This window comes from Rhopalosiphum padi, chromosome 1 (assembly GCF_020882245.1).
Source record: "Rhopalosiphum padi isolate XX-2018 chromosome 1, ASM2088224v1, whole genome shotgun sequence".
NCBI classification, from domain to species: domain Eukaryota; kingdom Metazoa; phylum Arthropoda; class Insecta; order Hemiptera; family Aphididae; genus Rhopalosiphum; species Rhopalosiphum padi.
Genome location: NC_083597.1, coordinates 10696829 through 10719354, shown reverse-complemented (window position 1 = coordinate 10719354; position 22526 = coordinate 10696829). Strand labels below are relative to the sequence as shown.

The following is a 22526-nucleotide window of genomic DNA, read 5'->3' as shown; positions in this document are numbered from 1 at the left end:
ATACTTTGACATCCGTTGTGATGATATACGCCGTAATTTCCTAAGTCGATATGTAAAACTTAACAATAGTTATATTTCAAATTCTCAACTGAATAAATTCAAAATAAAAAAGATAGTGTTATATTTAATGATTATTATTTATTACGATTATTTAACATAATACACATTACAATTTGTCATTGATTTGTTCAGACAATTATTATTTTTAAGTTTTGTATATTTTTTGGCATATTGTGAATTCCTAATTGTTATTTAATGTGTGTAATTATTTATATAACAGTTACAACTTTTTTTTTTTTTAATAATATATTATAGGTAGGTATAATTTTATAATGTGGCAATTAATAGGAATGCGCCCAATTATAATATCTACCTTTATTGGTGAAATTAGTACAATATTTAAAGAAAAAGGGTAAAAATCTAATAGCTTATCAGAGGCGAGAGAGGAGGCTAATAAACCAAGCATACTCATCCCCATTTTTCCATTTATTAATGTTTATTCAAATTTTCAAGATTTTTTTTACTACTTAAGGAATGTTTTGTGACGATACAATCTTCATGTTTCAAATCAAAAAACCGCCTTTTGACTGAAAATTATTTAGAGTACATTTTTTAAAAATATTTTGATATAAGTACTAAATGCTTTGAGAAACTTTGAACGTGTATTTAACCAGTTTTTCAGTCATTAAAATATTAAACCTAAGGATGAAAGTATTTATAGAACTTGTACAATTTTTACAAACTATAAATGTTAATGAACTAATTGTACTAAAATTTTAAATCACTTTAACCCTTATATATTCCAAAACCATAATCCTTGGAAAAAAGTTAAATAATTCGAAATTTATCCATCAAATAATTTACAGTAAAAAAGGTAGGAAGGAAAATTCTCTTTTGAAAAATAGAAGTTTGTATTACTTCAATTAGAATTTAGAATCTTAATAACTAGATTATTGAAAATAAAGGGGTTGAATTACTCTGTATAATAAAGGATGTACTTATAGAAATAAGATGATCACTGTGATAAATTCAGGTTATGGACGAATTCAATAATTATTTCAAACAAACAAAATCAAAATCGTTTTATTTCAAATAAAACAAGGATTCTTAAAAATTATAATAACAACTTTGTTTTTAATAAAATAAACATTAAATAAAAACGCCAGAATCAATAAATAAAATCAATTAATAATTTGTATTACCATTGATTATAAACAGTATTTCATTACCAACATAGTATTAGGCATTCGAAAATATTACAAGGAATGTATTGCAAACAAATATAGGTACATAAGTTAAATATATAAACACGATATAACTAACTTTAACTCCTTTGTTAAAACATACTTCATATATTTTTATTTAATAATTTAAAAAATTAATTTTTTTAGAGCACCTAATATTATGTCTGTGTATTTTTAACAGCATATTTGAAACATAATTTTATTGAATTCTTTCGAGTCACATATTCATTTATTTATACCAGATCCTTTATTTGTCGATGTTAAGACAAGTTGGTCCCCAATACATATTTCATGAAATATAAATAACAAAAAAAAAAAAAAAAAACATGAAACAGATAATAAGTAACTCATAACTGTTACAAATAATAGTGAAGGTGATTACTTAAATAATAATTACTGTGATAATTGAGCAAAAAATTATAACTGACATTTTTTTGACACTAAGTTCTAAATTTTGGCACCAATTCAATAAAAAAATTCTAATTTTTTTTAAAAAATTATAATTAACAATTTTTGGTATTTGATATATATACTAATTACAATAATTATGTTTTTAACATTAACAATTTGTAATGATTAATTACATATATAAAACAAAATTTTAAGTACATAATCTTATTACAAACATGTTTTATCAATGACACAGATCTTAGTAAATTAGGTATCTTACTAAATAAAAAATAACCATTTTCAACAAAATGTTTGGTTTATACAACTTCAAACATAAATTAATAAAATAAAGTATCCTAGTTTCAACTATTAAATTAGATATGCCTTAGAATTATAACTTAAAACTTGAAAATTTATATGCACCAGTTTAATATTTTTTTTAATCTAAATTGAATATAATAATAAAGCATTATTCAACATTTTAATTTGTGTTATTAATTTCCGATAACCACCAAAAAAGAAAATTTATGAATTTATGAGAAACAACTAAACAATATTAAGAGTATACGTTTGAATAAAACATAAAAACAATTTATAACATGTTGAAACATTCAACTCAATTTAAGTACATCTCATGAGATCTTCTTTTAACATCTACAAACATTAAAATATTTTTATTTTTTATTTATTAAGATACTTTGTTATAATAATTATAAGTCTCAACAATACATATAAATTGTAAAATTAATACTTATATTAGGAACAAGTATGCAACAAAAAAGCAAGGATTAAAACTAATTTAATACAAATTAATAATATAAAGTTAAACACAAGATAAATTAGTTTTGTTTAATTTATACTTAAATATTTGTAAATGATAACATAAGAATATAGAATTTGACCAAAATGTTCTTGGTATGAACTATATTAAAAATTCATTATAATATCAAAACTCTTTTAATTAAACCTTACATTATGTCAAGTTAAGGAAAACCAAAAAGGAGCATAATCATTGATTAATTTCTTTAACCATGTGCTATTGAGTTTAAGTTTTATAAACAAACAATCTTATCCATAGCACATTTTCCTTTAAAATTATGTTAAAATAGTTTTAGCTTATAACAGTGATACAATATTTATTTTATAACTTTACTGTTACTCAAAATTAATTTAGGAAAAAATAATTATTTCTTATTAATTATAATAATTAGCCTTTAATCCTTGCTTTTATTAATGTATTAAAAATTATATTGGCATATATACAAATAAGAAATTCATTTGAAAACGGACTTAATATTTTAAACAATTTTAAAATGTAAATTTATTACAGTAAAGATCATTCCTAAAAATAAAGAAGTCTACCACGGCCTATTATTTATTTATGTTGATTTTATCATTTTATTCATTGGATTTAAAAAAAAAAAAATTATATTAAGAACTACTGAAATAATTTGTGATATAATTGTTTATGATTTTTTAAGTTTTATCATTAATATGATAATTATACGTGAAAAATGAACAAAAGCCAAAGAGTTTTTCATAAATAAGATAATACAAAACAAAAATATTTATTAAGAGGTACAAATTTTCTTGGAATGCAAACAATTTAATAATTAAAATTAAATACATTTGTATTTGATTATAATTGGAGAACAAAAAAATTATCACTAAATTGATTACCTACATAACACATTATCTAGCTTAATAGACATTAAAATATATTTAAAATATTTCATGTGATTTGACTCATTAATTTGGCTAGAAATATAATATAAATTAGTTAAAGAAACAGCTAGTATTTATTTTTGGCGCATTTTAATAATGGCAAAATACTGTCTCATCTTTAGACATAATTTAAATAAATTCACCAACTTTTACAAACTTATACAATTCAATTGACTACTTTAATTTTATTATATATAAATATTTAATAGGTAATATTTGAAAAATTGGTATTGAAGAACTGAAATTATTGTTCAAAGTTACTACATTCTAATTATACTTTCAAATCATTGAAAAACCTTACTTATTTTATGTTTACCCTGCCGTCACAACAGTGTTATTTAAAACAATGATTTCAAGATATATCTTTTATTTTTACTCTTTTTCACAAGTATCTAATACATTTAATCAATTGAATTTCTTATTTTTAAGCTATAAGTAGACAGAATTTGTGTATTGTTAATACTATTTTTATTATTATTATTATTATTAAATAGGTATACATGGTAATATTTTTTTATTAAATTTTATATAACAATACATTAGTAAATATATATGTACATTTTACAAATTATATGGTTATTTAAAATGTATGTAATTAATTAGTATATCATTAAAAATGATAATTATACTATACACTATGTATAATGTAGTTGGTATATGTCATATGTCTATAAATATATCACTTGAAACTTTTTATATTAAACACCCCTTAAAGATAATTTGTAGCGCTTTATAGTTCACACTATATAATTAGGTACCTCCTAAGTATCTAAAATAAAATTATATTATAATTTTTACATACACATTGTTTTATAACTTTCATTTTTAAAATCAGCCTTATTTAAAAAAAAACCTACATATATTACTTCCTAAAATAAAAATAAAATAATAACAAATAACTTTTTTACATACTACTTTATCACAATTCATTATTCAATCTTCAAGAAAATTATTAAAAATTAATCATATTTGTTTAGTTATTACCAACATTTACATCAAGTCCAAGGTTGGTTGAAGATGAAACAACAGCATCATCTGGTTGTAAAATAATATTCCAAAATTTTCTCATTGACTGATCTGCTTTATTTAATAAGCAAAATAAAAATTTGTGACTAATATTTCTATCATCCAGTATATCAGATTCGTCCACAGCTAATTCTCCTAAATCTGTTTGAGTAATATTCTGTTTAATTGCTATTGTACCAGTTATGTGAACATCATCAATCCAAAAGTATGGAGTCACTTGTGCTTCCGTGTATAGTTTATAAATTACATCTGGCGAATAAACTATCGCCCAGCCTCTACAATAAATTGGATACCAACGATTTGGATATTCAGAATATGAAACTCTCCATTTAGATCTATATGAACGTTTTACCATACTCGAAAACATGAGTTGGCACATAAGCAAATTTCGCGCTCCTAAAGGTGATAATCTATGATTGAGTATTTCCAACAAATATGGTGCATTAACCAACGTATCATCATCAGTTTTGAGCAAATACCTGGCACAGGGACAATAGTATAAAGTCCATTTTAGTACCATCACATGTTTATAAGTTAAATTACGGTAACAATCTATAAAGTCGCCTTGAATAATATCACTGTACAATTGATTTTCTAAAACAACATTGTTTTGAGTAATGTTTGAATCTGGGAGACCCATGAAAAATAATGTTGGTATCATCTTTGCCCATGTATCTCTTATAGCCTGACGTTTGGCATAATGTCCTGGTGCAGTATGAACTAAAGCCACTATCAATTTAGTGTTGTTGTTGCATACTTTTTGGTTTATATTGAAATTGAAAGATGGCAGATCGATCAAAGAGTGAAGATCTGTATCTGACAAAGAATGTAACTCGAATGGTTTTGAAGTAACATTTTCTATTGTAAGTATACGATATTCGACATGGCCAGCATGTGATTCGTCGACATTCACTATCTTGCTCCATACTGACCACAAAGAAAATGTGATTAATGTAAGGCTGCCAAGCGATAAAATTAAAGAATACAATCGTCCTATCATGGCATTTCTTCTAACTATTTACTGCTCTGAAACATAAAATAATTTAATATTTTAATATTTGAGATAACATTTGAATTTTAATTAAAATGTATAAACATTTACAGAAAGTAGATTGTACAGATAAAATGAATAATAAATTAATATAAAGAAAAAGTACTAATAATTCAACAAAAGAAAACACATAAATTATGATAAAAATTTTTAATATTCAATTATTATTTAAAGTAAGTCAAAACTACTCTCCAAGAATGTTATATAAGATAAATACTTAAGATATATATTAAATAAAAATTAATTAATAAATAAAAAAAAAACTGGGAACTTGCTATACTGTGTAGTAGATGATTTTTAGTGTACCTTGGTCATTGAATAGGTCATTATAATGTACATATATGTTAAATTAATTGAACTCCGTAATAAATCATTGCATACAAAAAACGATTCTGAGTGGAGACCAGACTGTCAGCCTACATAACTAGATATTTTATTGAATTCCTATTAAATTTTCTATGAGTAATATTCAATTTATTAATATAACATATTATATCGTCATATATTTTTTGTTAAAACATTTTGAGTTAATAACCACTTACCATAAAACAGTGTGAATTGGTTTCAGATAAATAGCTTAAAATTAATTTAAATATTTTTTAAATGTCAATGATCATTGTACATAGTAAAAAATAATAACATTATATAAAACAAATTGTACATGAACCCTATATTATTTTTAACCCTTAATTAACTATAAACATTGAAAATGTTATACATTTTGTAACTACAAAATTGCACATTTTTGTGATTTTAACGAAATTAGTCAAAATTTGAAAACCAATCACTTATAAAAAATATATGTAGTTTTACACATCATTTTTTTAATTTCCAAAAAGTATCTTGCATTAAATGATAAAATTAAAAATTCCATGCATTTTTAATTTTAAACATTTAAAAAAAAAATCTAGCTATTGATTTTTATATTTTAATTGGGACATTTAACTTATTAAAAATCTATAATAAATTTTGATTTAAAAACAAAATACTTGAAAAATACATGATAAAATATTATAAAATACATAAATCGAAAAAAATAAAAAAGGGTTAACAATTTCAAATACTTACAATCATGGCATAAGAGTAGGATATTTTAAAAACTAATTTCAGTCTTTTAAATTTTATTATAAATATAATATATAATATTATATATTATGGTGAAAATTAAAAAAAAAAATTACTATATTAATTTTGTTAAAAACTCATTTTGCATAAAAATTTACTTTTTTTCATAAACTATTTTTAAACCTAACTTTAGAATCTCCCTCCCACCAAGTCATCCAAAGCTCCACTCAGAATTCAAAATGCCAAGTTATAGTCATCTTTTTGAATAATTTCATTTTTAAATCATAAAATTTTAATTTAATATTAGGATGTAGGATGATTTCTATAGAAGAAAATTTTACTACAAATGTATTATTATACTTACATCATTCAGTTTTAATTCTTCAATTGTCTTCAGGAAGTTATTATTAATATTATTATTGTTCTAGGACCTAAAAAAAAAAAAGTAGAAATTATAAAAAGGTATGAAGCAAGATTGTTAGTAAATATAGTAACATGTGTACATTTCAAACAAACAATAATAGGTTATATGTTATACCGGTTAAAGTATTATGTAATAGATCAAAATAAAATCATTTCAGGAATGTATTTTCTTTGTGGACTATGAAACTAACATTAAAATAATACAACCAATGCCATTTAATATTGATTATATCATTATTTTTTATACTGTTTTGTGATGGTACATGAGCATGATTTATGCCATGGTTAGTGTCATTGAATAATTTTCAGAATGACTACTGTTCCATATCAAGTTTTAAATTACTTTCACTAACTAACTTCTTTAAGCCTATTTAATTTAATTCATCACTTTAACTTGACAAGACTATCTACTATTTTTTTTCTTTTTTTTTTATAATAATATAATGTTCTGGTTCAATGAGCTAATATATATTTCATGTAAATACCTATTTTTAATAAGTGCATTTTTCTAAGATGATTTTTCAATCAAAATCTTAGACATTTTTAAAATTATCTAAATTATTTTGTATTTAAATAAAATATAATTTATAAAATAACTTATTGAGAAGTATTTGTTAGTTAAAACTATTATTGTGACACGTTTATCAATTAAAAACAGCATTGTATGACCCTGATGGCAAGAAACAATTTTATGATAAATCAACTATGTTATAGAATTCTAATTAGCTAGAAATGGATATAAATAATTGATGACCATAATGTAAGTAGAGGGAGTACCACCTACCTCCTCAACAGAATTAAATTAGCAATAACTAATAAATAAGTATGTCCTAGAAATCAATGCGAATAAAATTATTTATAACCAAGGTATGTGTAAAATTTATCTTAATGTTAAGAGAACACTGTATTTTATATTAAATATCTCTTCTATACATGATACAAATTTAGATTAAAATGAACATACAAAAGTAATAAATGGATGATTCAATCAATAATTATTACATAATTTAATACTTATCTAATTAAATCTATTCTTAAGTGTTTGAGGTAGCATATAATCGATTCTAAAATGGAAATCACTAGTAATTTTTATATAAAAATATGTTGAATCTTACTTCAAAGGTACTGCAACATAATGTTTATAAAGAACACAATAAAAATATACTTGTTTTGTATTAGGAAAGGCTGTAAGAAAAACAATTCTATGCAATGAACATTTGAAAGAATTATTAAATTTTTAAAATCTATTCATTTTCCTAAGTTATTATTAATATAGCCATTACAGTTAATATATTGCCATACCTGTCATCACATAATTTTTAAAATAAAGCAATAGTCAATTTACAATTCAAAAACTGACATTTTAAAATCGATTGAAGTAGGTAGGTATTACCATTATTTATATTTAACCACAATAATTTATGCACTAAAGAATAGGGTTGAAATAATGTCTATATATGATGTCGCCACAAAGTCCCTTGCAATATTGATGACTTAGTTTTCTAAGCAGCTATACCCATGATTATTTTGCTTCAAGGACAAAATACAAGGATATTATAATTTAAAGTTTATGTTTTATACCAACGAAGATAATATAAGTAGGTATATATTTATAAAATTAATATTTAAATTATTATGTAGGTATGTATTCAGGTATAACATTGTATAATACTAACATAGTAACAGTATGTATCAGACTATGACAAACATTTAATGTCAAGTAGAAACTCTATCAATCACTTAGACCTGTTTAATATAACCCTGGATAAGTTACATAGTTATTTTTAAATGAGTAACTAATTTTTTAAATTATATTAATTGGTTACTTCATTGTTAGTTTAAATTTTTTATTTCATTAATGTGAATATTTACACTAATACCTATTGTCATTGTCATATATTTTTAAATCGAATTATTCTTATTAAAATGTATTATCTAAACATTCTAAACATTAAAAATACTAATGAATGAAAATTAACTATTCATACCTTAAATATAACATATGATTCATCAATCTAAAATTGCATAAACAGCATTGTAATACTTAAATTAAATACATTAAGACAATAACCATTTTATTATTTATTAAATTTGGCAGAAAATAGGTACCATAAATAAATAAGAGACAAGAAATATTAAGTTTAAAACTCATGTTTAACATTCTGTTCTCAATGATCTAATAAATAAATATTAGGGTGGATTAAATCTGTATAAATAATTATATTTAAAAAATTAAATAGGTGATGAATAAATATTGTAAGTATTATTATTCTAAAAACTTACAAAACTAAAAAACTAATTGATAAACATATAAATATGGTTTACATATAAAAAAAAAAAAAAAATAGGTACATGATGGAAGATTAATAACAATTGAAAAAGTAGAATAAAACATTCTTCGCAGTCTGTGATAAATGATAAGTTTGACTGGTACTTTCGAAAAGCATTTTTAAACCTGATATAATTATAAATAAACATAAAAATGGAGCCTAGATACACTTTAACTTACATTTAACTACATATTTTGTACTATTAGTATAGAAAACAAAAAGTAAAGATTATTGTATGGAGGTTTAGATATGTATACACTTGTTGTTTGATTGTACTAAAGTAATTGTAGGTATTAATATTAATAAAACATATACAAATAAAATTAATAAATTATTAATTAATATTTAAAAAAAAAAAATTATTTAGGTACCTCAAAATTAAAATAAATTAGTACCTATTTTTTTTTTATAGTTAAATGTTTCAAAATATTCAAAGTTATGTTCAAGAAATTAAATATTCCCTAATTCTTAAAATATTTTTAAGTATACAAATAAAATTTTCCTGTAAACACAATTAAATACTATTAAATGTGAAGTTTAATTAATCATCTTCATTTTTCACTTAAATCAAGCAAATAAATAAAAATCAAGGCACTATAGCTATAGTATGTAGGACATATCGTTGACATATATTTAGTAATATACAGGGGCAAATAGGCTTATGGAAAAATACAAATTTTCCACGTGGGTCATAACTGTTTGGCTCTAGGCAACTACTTTTTTCAATAAATGACAATTTATTTTCTAATTAATATTTTTCACACAATAATAAATAGTTTATCCATAAAATATGGAGAAAACCATCTTCTTGAAGTAATCTAATCTAGAAATCATGCCGCCTGGTTATTTAGTCAAAGTATTACAAAAACCACAATAACTTATTTATACTTATAAATGTCTGCAAGCATCTAATGAAAGTATTTGTGAAAATATGATTATATTACACTATATTATTTTATTAATTAAATAAATAGATATGTAATAAAATCAAAACATATAGATAGGTAAGTTAAACAAATGTGTTGCATAATTTTTATGGATCTCGAATAACTTTGAATGAAGCACTTAAGCAATTTTTATGAGTGGTCTTTATAATATTTTCCGTATAACAAAATAAAATACCTAACTGGCTCTGGTAATAAGTATCATTTTAACAATTCTTATGATAAGCAAATTAAATATCTAATAATAAAAATAATAAATTATGTAGGTAATTTATTTCTAAACGTCTGTAACATATACCGTAGAAATCAGTATAAAAATTAAAAAAAAAGTTTATTTTATTACCTAAAAATATTAACAATAAACACAAAATTATTAATAAAAATTAGGAGAAAACACACAATTTCAGAATTGACTGGAACTGAAAGTTGAACCAGCATTAACATTTGCTACCACTTGTGATTTTTTTTTTTAATCTTTTGCTTAACACTATAAGTCTCTGGTCCTCTGGGACATAGTATTTTAAGCCTTGTAGGTATATTATACAAAAAATAAATGCAGAATAGTAATTTGGTCAAATTATTTGTATGGGTGCTTAGATTTGAATACAATTTAGTACAATGAGATTTGGTTAACTCATTGGGTGAAGTAGTTTTGGTTAATTATATGGTGAAATTTAAGATTAGACACTTAAAAATGTACCTATGAAATTAATAATATGCACACATTTATATAGTATGTTAAGGTATAATGGAGTGATGTTCTATTTTTTCTTCTAAAATATTACTAAAGAAAAACAATATTTAATGAATATTGTACCTAGAACTTGTACTCATAATATATAATATATTATATGTAATATTATTACAAGTTTACAATAATAATTACAATAAGTTTCCAAAAATAAAAGATAACTTATTTATGATAAGCCAACAAAGAAAACAATAACAAAATATGATAACATTTAGTTGAAAGATCTAAAAAGATATAATAATGCTCAAAATCTTAAAATAAATAGGTATCTCAGTAACTTAAAATAAAAAGTACCCACAAAGATATTAATATAGTAGTTAGTATACAATTAAGGAATCCATGTAACTATTATAATTTATCACATATCTCACAAGAATCTAACTTTCTAAGCAAAAAGTAACACTTTAAACAATTAAAATTGGCTACTCTGTGTTATACTGAAATGTTGAATAACCACAAGCTAGATGCCAAAAAGTTAGTTATTCAAATTTGTTGAGTGTTCACATGGAGAAGGTTAACAACAATAAATCAGTAATTATTTTACATTGTTGTTTGTTAGTGAACTAAACAGTATTGACCCAACTAGACAATGAGGACGAGCTTTTGGATTAAAATGAAAAGATAATCTCAGTCTATACTAAGCGTTAAAAAATTAGTAAAAATTACACAAACGTTTTTAAATGTTGTTTTTCGAATCCAAATATTTTGTCCGAAATGACATTAATAACAATCGAAGTTTCCCGATTTGATTGACTATAGTATTATGATCAGACCATAAACTGTACGGAATTATTGAGATATTTCTACTTGGGAGCATTAGTGAAACTCGCGATTCGGGACTTTGGAATCATGGCCTTCAGTATAATCGTACGACTAGTTCGTGGTCTATCAGTGTCCACTTTACGACGTAATGGTTGAAAACAACTTTTAAATAATAATAATAACCCGCACGAACGTCCCTACCACGAAGGGATGTTGGGTATGGGGTAGCAGTTAAAAAAATGTTGTCCGACGTGGCGTCGACCGGCGTATGTCACCATGTCGTCCGCATTACTTACCGTCCGAAGATTAGTGGTGGTGGTGGTGGTCATAGTGATATTGGACACGGCGATGACGACGATCTGTGCGCGGAACGTCAATTAATTTTTTTAGCACGTCTGGTCGACGAACCGGCTTCGACGTCGCGATTTACGTATCCACAAGCCCTTCGCCCGCCACGCAACGGTGTACACTACTGCGGCAGCACGCAAAGCGAATGGCTAAGCACCGGCGTCGCACTACGGTCTACGACTAGTGAATAGACGACTACAGCCGCGTCTGTGTCGATGACGATGGTGGTGGCGGCGGTGGTGGTGGTAACGGCCGTCGTCGGCGCGCGGTAATATAATATTTAACAGCCGCGGTCGGCGGCAACGCTAAACGGCCGCAGATCAAACGATCGGCGATGCGGTGAACACGGCGACTGCCGAGATGACAACGATGGCGACGTTCGACGGGATATCGAGACATTTCCCGCTGGATTAACGGATGACGCGAACAGCCGTTTTTTCGGGCCACACTATTTTTAACCGACAGCATTGATTCCGGTTCATATTTCGATAACAGCGACGGATGAGCGATGGCGATAATCAGTATTAAGGACCGACAACAGGAAAAATAACCTGCCAAAGCCGACAGCGCATAACGATAACCCAGTCGCAAAGTGTCACGGGACACGGACCGCCGTATGGTCTTGCGGGGCGGGGTAGTACTGATGATTCGGCCGCTCGGTGTGTAGTAGACGGGAGGGGTCGGTCTGCACACTGTAGCGACGGGCGGAGTGGTGGTGGTGGTGACGGTGGCGGCGGCGCGCGCGAGTCGGTATTCGGTAACCGGTGTCGGTGTGCGCTTGTGTACCGGTACGGAAGTGGCCGTGGCGGTATAGGTACGACGTCGGTGTGACGTGTATGCGTTATTGCGGCGGTCGTTCGGCGCGGTCAAGGCACGACATCGAGACGAGTTCAAATCGCGCGCGTCACTATCGCCAACCGACGGTCTACGTTACTTCCCGTCCGAGAGCCGTCAGTGTTGCCACCGCTCAAGGCGTTTATGGAGACAAATATCAGCATAAGACTATCTATGCTAGAGAATTTAGAGATAATACTTTCCGACCTTTCCGTTTTCCACGATAACTATTTAATCGTGACTACTAAACTACAGTACTGTTTTTTTCGGATTTTGAAATTTCGATTTCAATTAATTCGATTACCTACAAAATCGTATATTTTTACATAAAATGCCGCTACTGAGTACTGATCCTAATTTTTAACAAACAATGTTTTTGAAATGTATCAAACAGTGGCCACATGCCCCCACATACATACAATTTGATGAGCCTGTGTGGGTGGATTGAATATTGGGTGAAGGTGGATATATCCATCTTGGTTGAGTGATTAGTAGTTATTTATCATACAATGACTCATCAGTGTAATATAATTTTAAAAAAGTACTATAATGAATCATTTTATAATAAAATAGATGATCCTGCATGGCGTTGTTGTTTTAAATTGTACATTTTAAAGTGTCCATAAGTCGCTTTAAAATTAAAATATAAAAAAAAATTGATAAGATTCACTTTATAGCATTCAGAATGCTGCATTCTTATAAATTTATTGTAATATTAGACATGAAAAAATTAAATGGATTCTTTAGAATTTAGAATCTACTATATCGCCTATATTATCTTATATATTATACGTTTGTAAAACGAACTAGACGAAGACAATGCATGCGGGTGTAATGTCTCTTTAATAAAATATATAGGTAGGTATCATCAGACAGTTTCTAAATGGTACTACAATATTATAAATCCTCGACGCTGGCACCCGCATTTAAAATTCAATTCTAAAGGAACACTAGTAATTAACCACAAATTCAAAATCTTTTCATTGTGGACCCTGAGGTCCTTGAAATGTTTTGGTACTAGCGATACCATAGATTTTAACCCATTATAATAACAAGTCCACGATTCTTCAAACAAATTATGAAAATATGAACTAGTGAAGGTTATAATTTTAAAACACAATATTGCATAATTTTGAAAAATAAATACTTAGTATTATTTTATTTGTTCAGGTCTCTAGGAATATGTAGATATTCAAAACTAAATATTGATAAGTAAACAACGTGGTCACACAAGTGACGCAATAATATACGATATACCTATTTTAAGCAATAAATAATTATACTATTTAGTATATTATAGCATATTATTAGAAGTATTAGTACATACTAATTAGAGATAAATTATCAGTTATCACTTAAGGTTGGTATTCAATGGCAAGATACATATTTACTTTATATTTTATGCAAATATTTAAAAAACGTATTATAATATAAAAAAAAAAATTTCGGAAAAAACAACCAATTATTTATTTATTTATTTATTTATTTCTCACCCATATAAAATTTGGTAATAATTTTATTTATATTTTAAGACGTAAATAATCTATAATGACATAATTATACATAACATATCCAAAGAAATCGCTAAAGGGCCCCTTAGCGGCTTAGCCTTCCATGGATCCTTGGTTACTTATTCTTATCAAATCTTTGAGATAAATATATACCGTAATTCGTGATCATATATACAGTTTCTAAACATATGAATACCATATACTTTCTATTTTTGAAACTATAATATTTTTTATTGTTTAACATGGGTACTTGCACGGTTGCACGATATAAAAGACCTTTACCGCTATTTTTAGAATTGTCTAAGCTAAATTTATCGATTACTAATAAGCAATGCCATATAATATGATTTTAGTAATTATAATAAATCACAAGAAGCGAAAACATACATAGCCGTATAAGATGATACATCCAAATAAATATTTTCTATATAGAATTTAATAATAGTAATCAAAAGTGAATAAATTATTCAAAATCATCGTTATTTTTTGCTTGTTTGTTGTTTATATGCAGTTTAGATTAAATTGATGAATAACACTGTATCTAAGGCGGTTTAACAAGTTATGTAGTTATGTGTACTACAACAGTGAAACTAAAAATGAAAATTACAAAAAAATACCCAATAAGTTGTCTAGTAAAAAAAAAAAAAAAATGTATTAAACAAAATTTTGAACTTTTTCATAAAATTAATGTGTTGTTATTGTTTTAAGGGCTTAATTATATAACCGTTACTAACGTAGTAGTGTTACATAATTTAATATTTATGCATACCAGCGTACCTATTTATGTTTCTGTTTTTTTTTTGACGTGACTCAAAAACTCAAACACCAAATACACTTATAACTTAAATAAGAATTAAATTTGTTATTAATTATTAATAAATTCTGATAGATCCATTAACAAAATAAACAACATAATATACTATTAGTTTATGTTTTTTCTGCTTAATTCATACAAAAATTAAAGAAAAATTATAAGTTAGTTAAAATTATAATAACGTCTAAATATTACATTAATAAAAAGGGGTGAAAATAAAAATGTCAAGCCTAAACAATCTTAAAATAATTATTTTCAGAGTTACAATCAAAAAAATAAAAATCACAAGCATTTTGTAGTTTTTTTGTTGATATAACTTGGTCAATTTTGGACTTGGAAAATTTATTTAACTACCAAAACTCATTGAAAAATTATGCAAAAAATAATTAGTGGTTAAAGAGGGTAGTTACCATTTAAGAAAACAAATTTTGTTAAGCGCGTGCGCATGTCTAATTAATAGTTTAAAAAATTCAAAAGCTATAAAAATGTGTATTTTTATGTCATAATAACTAACTAAAATTCAAAATTCAGAGGTCTACGCAAATATATTGAGTGTTCTCAATTAGCGTTTACATACTGTATAGACATTTTAATTTTGAGTTAAAATTTAAACAAATAATGTCGATTTTAGTTATTTTGTAAAATGTATTTTAAAATATATTATGCGCCGACTCTTGAAACTATTATCATTTTTTATTTTGCATACCATATCCACAATGACATTTTCAAATGCAATGTTTACGGTTTCATATAAATTTATTCCATCTACTGTATTACTTATAAATAATAAAAATGCAAAAATAGATTACTTTAATAACAATATAAATCTATGTGATGTTTAAAAATTAATATTATTTTTTATTTATTTCTTTGTAATTTTGTCCTCTATATAGACTCAAAAACTACTGATGAGTTTTTAATATAATAATATAAGTTATTTCAATAAATGCCTTATGACTTTAAAGAAGCAGGCTTTGTAGCTTTGAATTTCAATTTATATAAATATGCTATGTGACTAACAAATGCAATTTGTTTTCAGTTCATGAAGTAAGAATATTTTCCTGTTTATTAAAATGGTTGCAAATTTGCCATACGTTATAGATGACACTTATGGCTTATTATTAGAAGTATGATAATAACCGGATGGTTAATGACAATGACAATAATGACGATTGCAGGGGCGTATACTAGGGGGGGACGATGGGGGCAATCGCCCCCTTGATATTTACATGTGTATGTACCTATATCTACTGACAACTAAAATTAATCGAACTAAAACTAAAATGTAATAAAACATTTATTTTTTATTTAAAATTCGAAAATTTGTCAACATCAATAATATCTCTTAGTTCCTATACTGTATAGTAATATAGTATACACATAGAGTTATTATTAATTAATTATTATGTGGTATATGATAATCTCTATCTCGATTGCGAACATATAATAGTAATAAACCTCAATAAGATTATAAAATAATATAATTTAAGGGGCCGCTACACCAGCATTTGTTTTCTCTGTCTATCTCACACATAATATAGGAACAAAGATACTCCGATACAGTTTATGGCAAAAGCACCTATTATATATTTTACAAAGAAGAGTATTTTCTGTGCATTGACCGGAAATATTTTTAATATTTATATTTTTTTATAAATATAAGCATGGTCTAATTTAAAATAATTTCGATTATTTTTAACGATTAATAATTTATTCAAATATTATTTATGTATATATAGTAGAATATAATAATAATATACTTTAAAATATTTATAGACCTAAAGGATATTTTTTAATTAAAACAAAATAACTGAATTATTATTCGAAATTCATCTGTTCGTGAAAAAAACATTAAGCTTATAAGTTAGTAAATAATTAATAAGATTTTAGGTTTAATAAAAAAAACTTACGAAAAATCATTTATTTAATTTTATACATTTTATACATTTTTAACTACACCACAATAATTTACAAATTGTATTAAATTTTCAATGTTTTTGATCCAGCGAAAAATGTTAACAACATTTATAATAGAAAAATGAAAAACTAAATGTATACAAAATTTCAGAGAGCTGTGTAAACAAAATGTAAATCATTGTTCATAAGTCATAATAACTTATTAGTATATTAGTTTTCACAAGAAATAATTTGTTGATTGTCAATTATGTATATTATACAGTCCCGTATTTACAAAAATTACCGCTTGGGGCAACATAGGTACAATTTTCCACCTTCCCCCACAAAAAAAAAAAGGAAAAAAATTTCAATATTTTGCCGCCAGGGGCAATGGCTCATCCGATCCCTCCCTTAAATACGGGCTAAATATTTTAGGGGGTGTTCTATATGGTTGCATTCAATTATTCAAATCGATTATGTTAACGAGTAATGAAGTTGACGTATCATAAAACCATACAGACCTGGATTGACTATCCATAGGTCATATTATCTTCTTCAAGAATAAATAAAATAGTATATAATATCTTAAATATATTAGGCTCATATCTATCTATAATTTATATAAATGAATGTTTACTTCTTTGTCCACTATATAGACTAAAAAACAACTGGACCATTTTCAATAAAAGTTATATTAATAGATTTCATTTGGAAGGTGTTCGACGTTTGTAGCTTATTTTTTAAACCCTGATAGGCCGTAGGTAGCCTAACCTATAGGATAGCTCACACTAATCAGTGTAACTAGGGGGGACTATGGGAGCTTATCCGCCCTGTATTTGTATTTAGCCTCTCTATAAGGTTTTACTGTTTAGCCCCTCCATAGTCCATACTCATAATTAATAATTATATTATATTGATATTGTATTATTGTGGAATGTGGATGTACTAAGATCGAATTTATAAATAATTGGTTTTAGCATTTAGCATTGATTATATAAATACCAATAATAATATATAATCAATCCTTTAGACGTTTTAGTTATCGCGAAAGATTATTATATTGACACATCACAATATAAATTATTAGCCTATTGGCGTATTGGTTTACATAAGGCTAAAAATTGAATTTTGGGTACGAATGTACCGATGAGTCGATGAGTGTATGAGACTTATTATTATTGTTTATCAATTAATACTTAATAGTTTTACACAGAATATTTATAAGATTGAATCATGTATTTGTGTTGATACCCGTTTTCCCAATAATTGATTACAATAAGCAATACGTTTGTGTCTTATATGTAGTTATGTGTATAGCTATAATTGTATTTTAACTTCAAACTTCATATGATCCATATCCCGTTTGGCGCTTATTATAAACATTATATTTGCTATCTTTTAGATAAGTAGATAACCGTATATATTTGTATATTTATATAGTTATATTATAGGTATATTGTACAGTAGTTATATTAAAATATTTTATTTTCCATAAATTCTCAATTTTCTATGCGTCTGTGCACTATGCAGTCGTGCAGACTAGAATTAGGTATACGTGTATCTACTAGACTTAGTGTCACACTTATTATTTTTATTTTTGAATAAACGTTAAATTTTGATTTTAAAGGAAATCATGTGACTTCTAAATTCCAGTGGCACTTACAATGGAGGCACAGGTTATTTTGAACTTTGGTTTTTTAGGACTTTAGCCCCCCCCCCCCCGTAAATATTAAACCCTAGTTACGCCAATGCTCGCATAAATTTAGTCTTGGCTCAAGAAAATAGAATATTTTTTTGTTTATTTAAATGGTTGCCACTGGTTACAGATTAAATTACTACATTATTAATAGAAGAAATATGGCATATAAAAATTATAAATTATAAGACAACAAAATTGTATTATTTGCGGGCAAAACAAGGTTTTAAACCAAAAATTATGCTGTATAGAATCAAACAATGTATAACTGAATATAATAAAAAAAGATAATATGCAAATTACGAATTCGACACGTATGAAATAGTTTTTAAAAAAATGAAAATAATTATTTAACACATAAATATAATTAGTAAAATTAAATAGGTATGTCATATGTAATTTCTTTCACTTAGAGGCGTAACCGGGTAATTTAGGAAGCATCTATGGCTGCGTAATTCGTTTTTTAATTACTACAAAATATTCAATTTCATAAAAATTTAAATTTCAGACTAAAATATATTTAAAATATACTACGTTCAATTTTTTTTTAATATCAGTAATAAAATATGAGGAACTTTGGATTAAATTTGCAAATCCTGTATGTTTGTTTTAAATTATATATAACAAAATCTTTGAGCCATTGATCATAATGCCAATTCATTCTGTGCAATATAGGCATAATACCAATGATTATAAATATAAATTTATAATCAATGATAATACGGTATTAATAATACCTATCATAAGCACTTAGAAATACGTCAAAATTGAGTCATACTCTATTATAGAAGTTGCCCACTTTCGCATAGACACGAGTTCGTCAGAATCCGATTTGCATCATATAAACTATTAAAAGTTGTTATACGCGTTTCCGTTGCACACATGCATAATGTATATATATTTACTGCACAAATTACTACATTAGTTCAATTGTATACGTATACACTACAAACTACAGAGACAGTCCTTGTAGAATGTATATCGATAACTATGGTCTATAATATATAACTTTGTTAAACGATTAAGTATTTTAGGAATGAGCAACCCATGTGTGCGTTACACTAATAAATAAAAAATAAATAAAGGGATAATAGGATACGATATGAGGGCCATAAAAAAAAGACTTGGCTCCAAGATCGTGTATACAATAATGACGTAATAGTGTACCATGATAACATATTAATATACATAATACTAATACAAATGCATATTATAATATAATATCATTTACAAAATATGTCAAATATCAATGGTGGTCAAGTTTTATACTACTTAAACCAAATAATAAAATCTGTATGTTCATCGTTCACGGCTAAAGTCTGTAATCTTTACCCTGTATCTAAACTATTACGAAGTATCTATAGCTGTTATATTTCTGTTTATTTCACGCATTAATTTAATTCCGTTTAAGCGAAACACATTTACAAATTTTCAATCATCATCTATCCACATTTTTACGGCGTCAATGATCAATACTCAATATACATTGGTGGCATTATATTTTATGTAGAAAATAAGATGTATTCCACAAACCACAAGTGGTAAAAGTAATGGTATCTAACAGAAAATTTCAATAACGGTCATGTAAGAATGTGTAATGCGTAAACCATGTGTAACCTTTCGTTATCGGGAATAATTTATATCATAAATCATAAATAATAGTACATTAGTACCTGAGTGGCTGGATACCGAACAAATAAAATGGTCAATTACCTAAATAAAGAGCATAAAATAAAACCATATTTTAATACCTATTATAATTATATACATATATCATTATTTATGTAATAAGTAATAACTAAACTAATAACTAATATGTAATGAGTAAATGGTTTTCTTGTTTATTATGTAGGTAGCTAAATAGTACTTAATAAAATGTAATAAATGTTAGGTCTTAGGTCTACTATTAATAAACGAAAAATATATTTAAAAAAAATTACTTACTAAGTAAAATAAATTTTAATTTGAATAGTCCACAAAACGATAAGTAGCTTATATCTAAATCGGATACACTGCGTACACGGAAACAATCACGATAAACATACTAAAACTGGAAATTTTATTTATACAGAGAGTAAAACGTTATTTACTGGTCGTAGGTACATTCACTGAAATTCAAATGAAATAAAATGCTCGTCCGTCCTACACCTGCACATAAAATATGTTCGATACGCAAAACGGGTTCGCGCTTAACGATGATGATTATTAACGCGCGCAGTGTTCCGTAAAGTGATATCAGATATACATAATACGCACACGGCCATGGCACACGGTCGAACAACTGTCCAATGTCGACTGGTAACTATATAATAGTGGTGAGTGGTGGCGACTGCCGACTGGCGACTGCGACTACTGCAGACCGAAACTAAATGGCAAGTAATAAAAAGTTTCAGGCGTCGGGCATACAGACAAATGTAGCGCCTGGCTAGTCACTGGCCATCGTCTGCAGTCTAGTATAATATGGTTCCGATCGTATATATACTATATTTAATTGTTATTATAATAAAATTATTTACAATATATGCTGTTTTTATTTCTGTCCCTCTCTTCTCCGTCGCTTACTCACTCTCATCACACACTCTCTCTCTCTCTCTCTCTCTCTATCAACATTCCCCACGCCTCTCACACTCTTTCACTCTCACTCTCACTCACTCCGCACTCTCTTTCCATCTTGTGGCCCGTGCACATTAATATTTTTGTAAATGAGCTGACCGATTGGGTGTTTCAGTTCACAATAATATTAATATCCGTAAAATTCTATACGAATATATTCATGGTAAGGATAAACATACGATAACGACACGCACGTTCGACTACTGTACCAAAATCAAACAAAAACATGGCGTATACGGTATATTATTTAAATCGCATTATATTATATCGAATTATCGACACACGTATAATTTTATATTTCTAAATAATACAAAATTCCATTAATTTCATATAATTTAACTTGTACAATGAACATTATCATTTATCATTAAACATAGCCAATATTTTCAGTATTTTAATATGTTTATGGATATAATAAAAACTTAATTATTGACATTGAAATACAAAAAATAACAAATAAATTGGTAGTATTTAATTTTTCAACATTTGTTGCTTTTTAAATATACGTTTTTCGTTTTTCTAATTTTGATAAAATAAGAAAAAACCGTTTAAAATATTATATAAAACTATTAAAGATGTAGGAGAAAATATTGATTCATTATAATACAATTATTATAATATATTAAAATATTTTTTAAATAATGTTCTATATCAATAAATTCAAAACCATCAAAAATCAAACAGAAATGTATAAGAAATATTATTTCAGATAATTTAGTTTTGGAACTAATGAGGTACAAATAAAACATTTTAGAATTAAATTGATTATTTAAAAAAAAAAATCTTCTTTAAACTTTAATTTTAAATAAATAACACTTATTATATTGACTATGGTCCTTGACTGCGTGGTTTCCAATTGATGGTAATTTTATTTTTGTCTCCTTTTAGTTAAAAATTATAAGACTGGTTTTTTGGGAAGTAAAGTAGAAGCCGGGTGTTTTCGATTAAACATGAGCTTGTTTGTGTATTTTTTTTTTATGTTGGATAGAGTTGATGTTTGTACTTTTGAATAGATTAGTGAAGTCATTTGCATATTATTGGTATATATTATTTCTTTAGCAATGTCATTGATAAAGATTGGAAAGTGTTACAAAGATAGTAGA

The 22526-nt window shown here is 26.3% G+C and overlaps 1 protein-coding gene across 2 annotated transcripts; it reads right to left on the bottom strand.

Moving 5' to 3' along the window:
* Positions 1–1172: 1172 nt before the first annotated feature.
* On the bottom strand, positions 1173–21204 carry LOC132931835 (beta-1,3-galactosyltransferase 5-like). Of its 2 annotated transcripts, none has more exons than XM_060997871.1 (3): positions 20755–21204; positions 6866–6932; positions 1173–5411 (listed from the first exon to the last, which is right to left on the bottom strand). In XM_060997871.1, the coding sequence occupies exon 3, from the start codon at positions 5383–5385 to the stop codon at positions 4333–4335; it is 1053 nt and encodes a 350-aa protein (XP_060853854.1). In that variant the 5' UTR covers positions 5386–5411; positions 6866–6932; positions 20755–21204; the 3' UTR covers positions 1173–4332. The 2 variants fall into 2 exon arrangements, with proteins under 2 accessions (XP_060853854.1, XP_060853853.1); XM_060997870.1 differs by lacking the exon at positions 20755–21204 and adding an exon at positions 12008–12948.
* Between the last annotated feature and the right edge of the window lie 1322 nt (positions 21205–22526).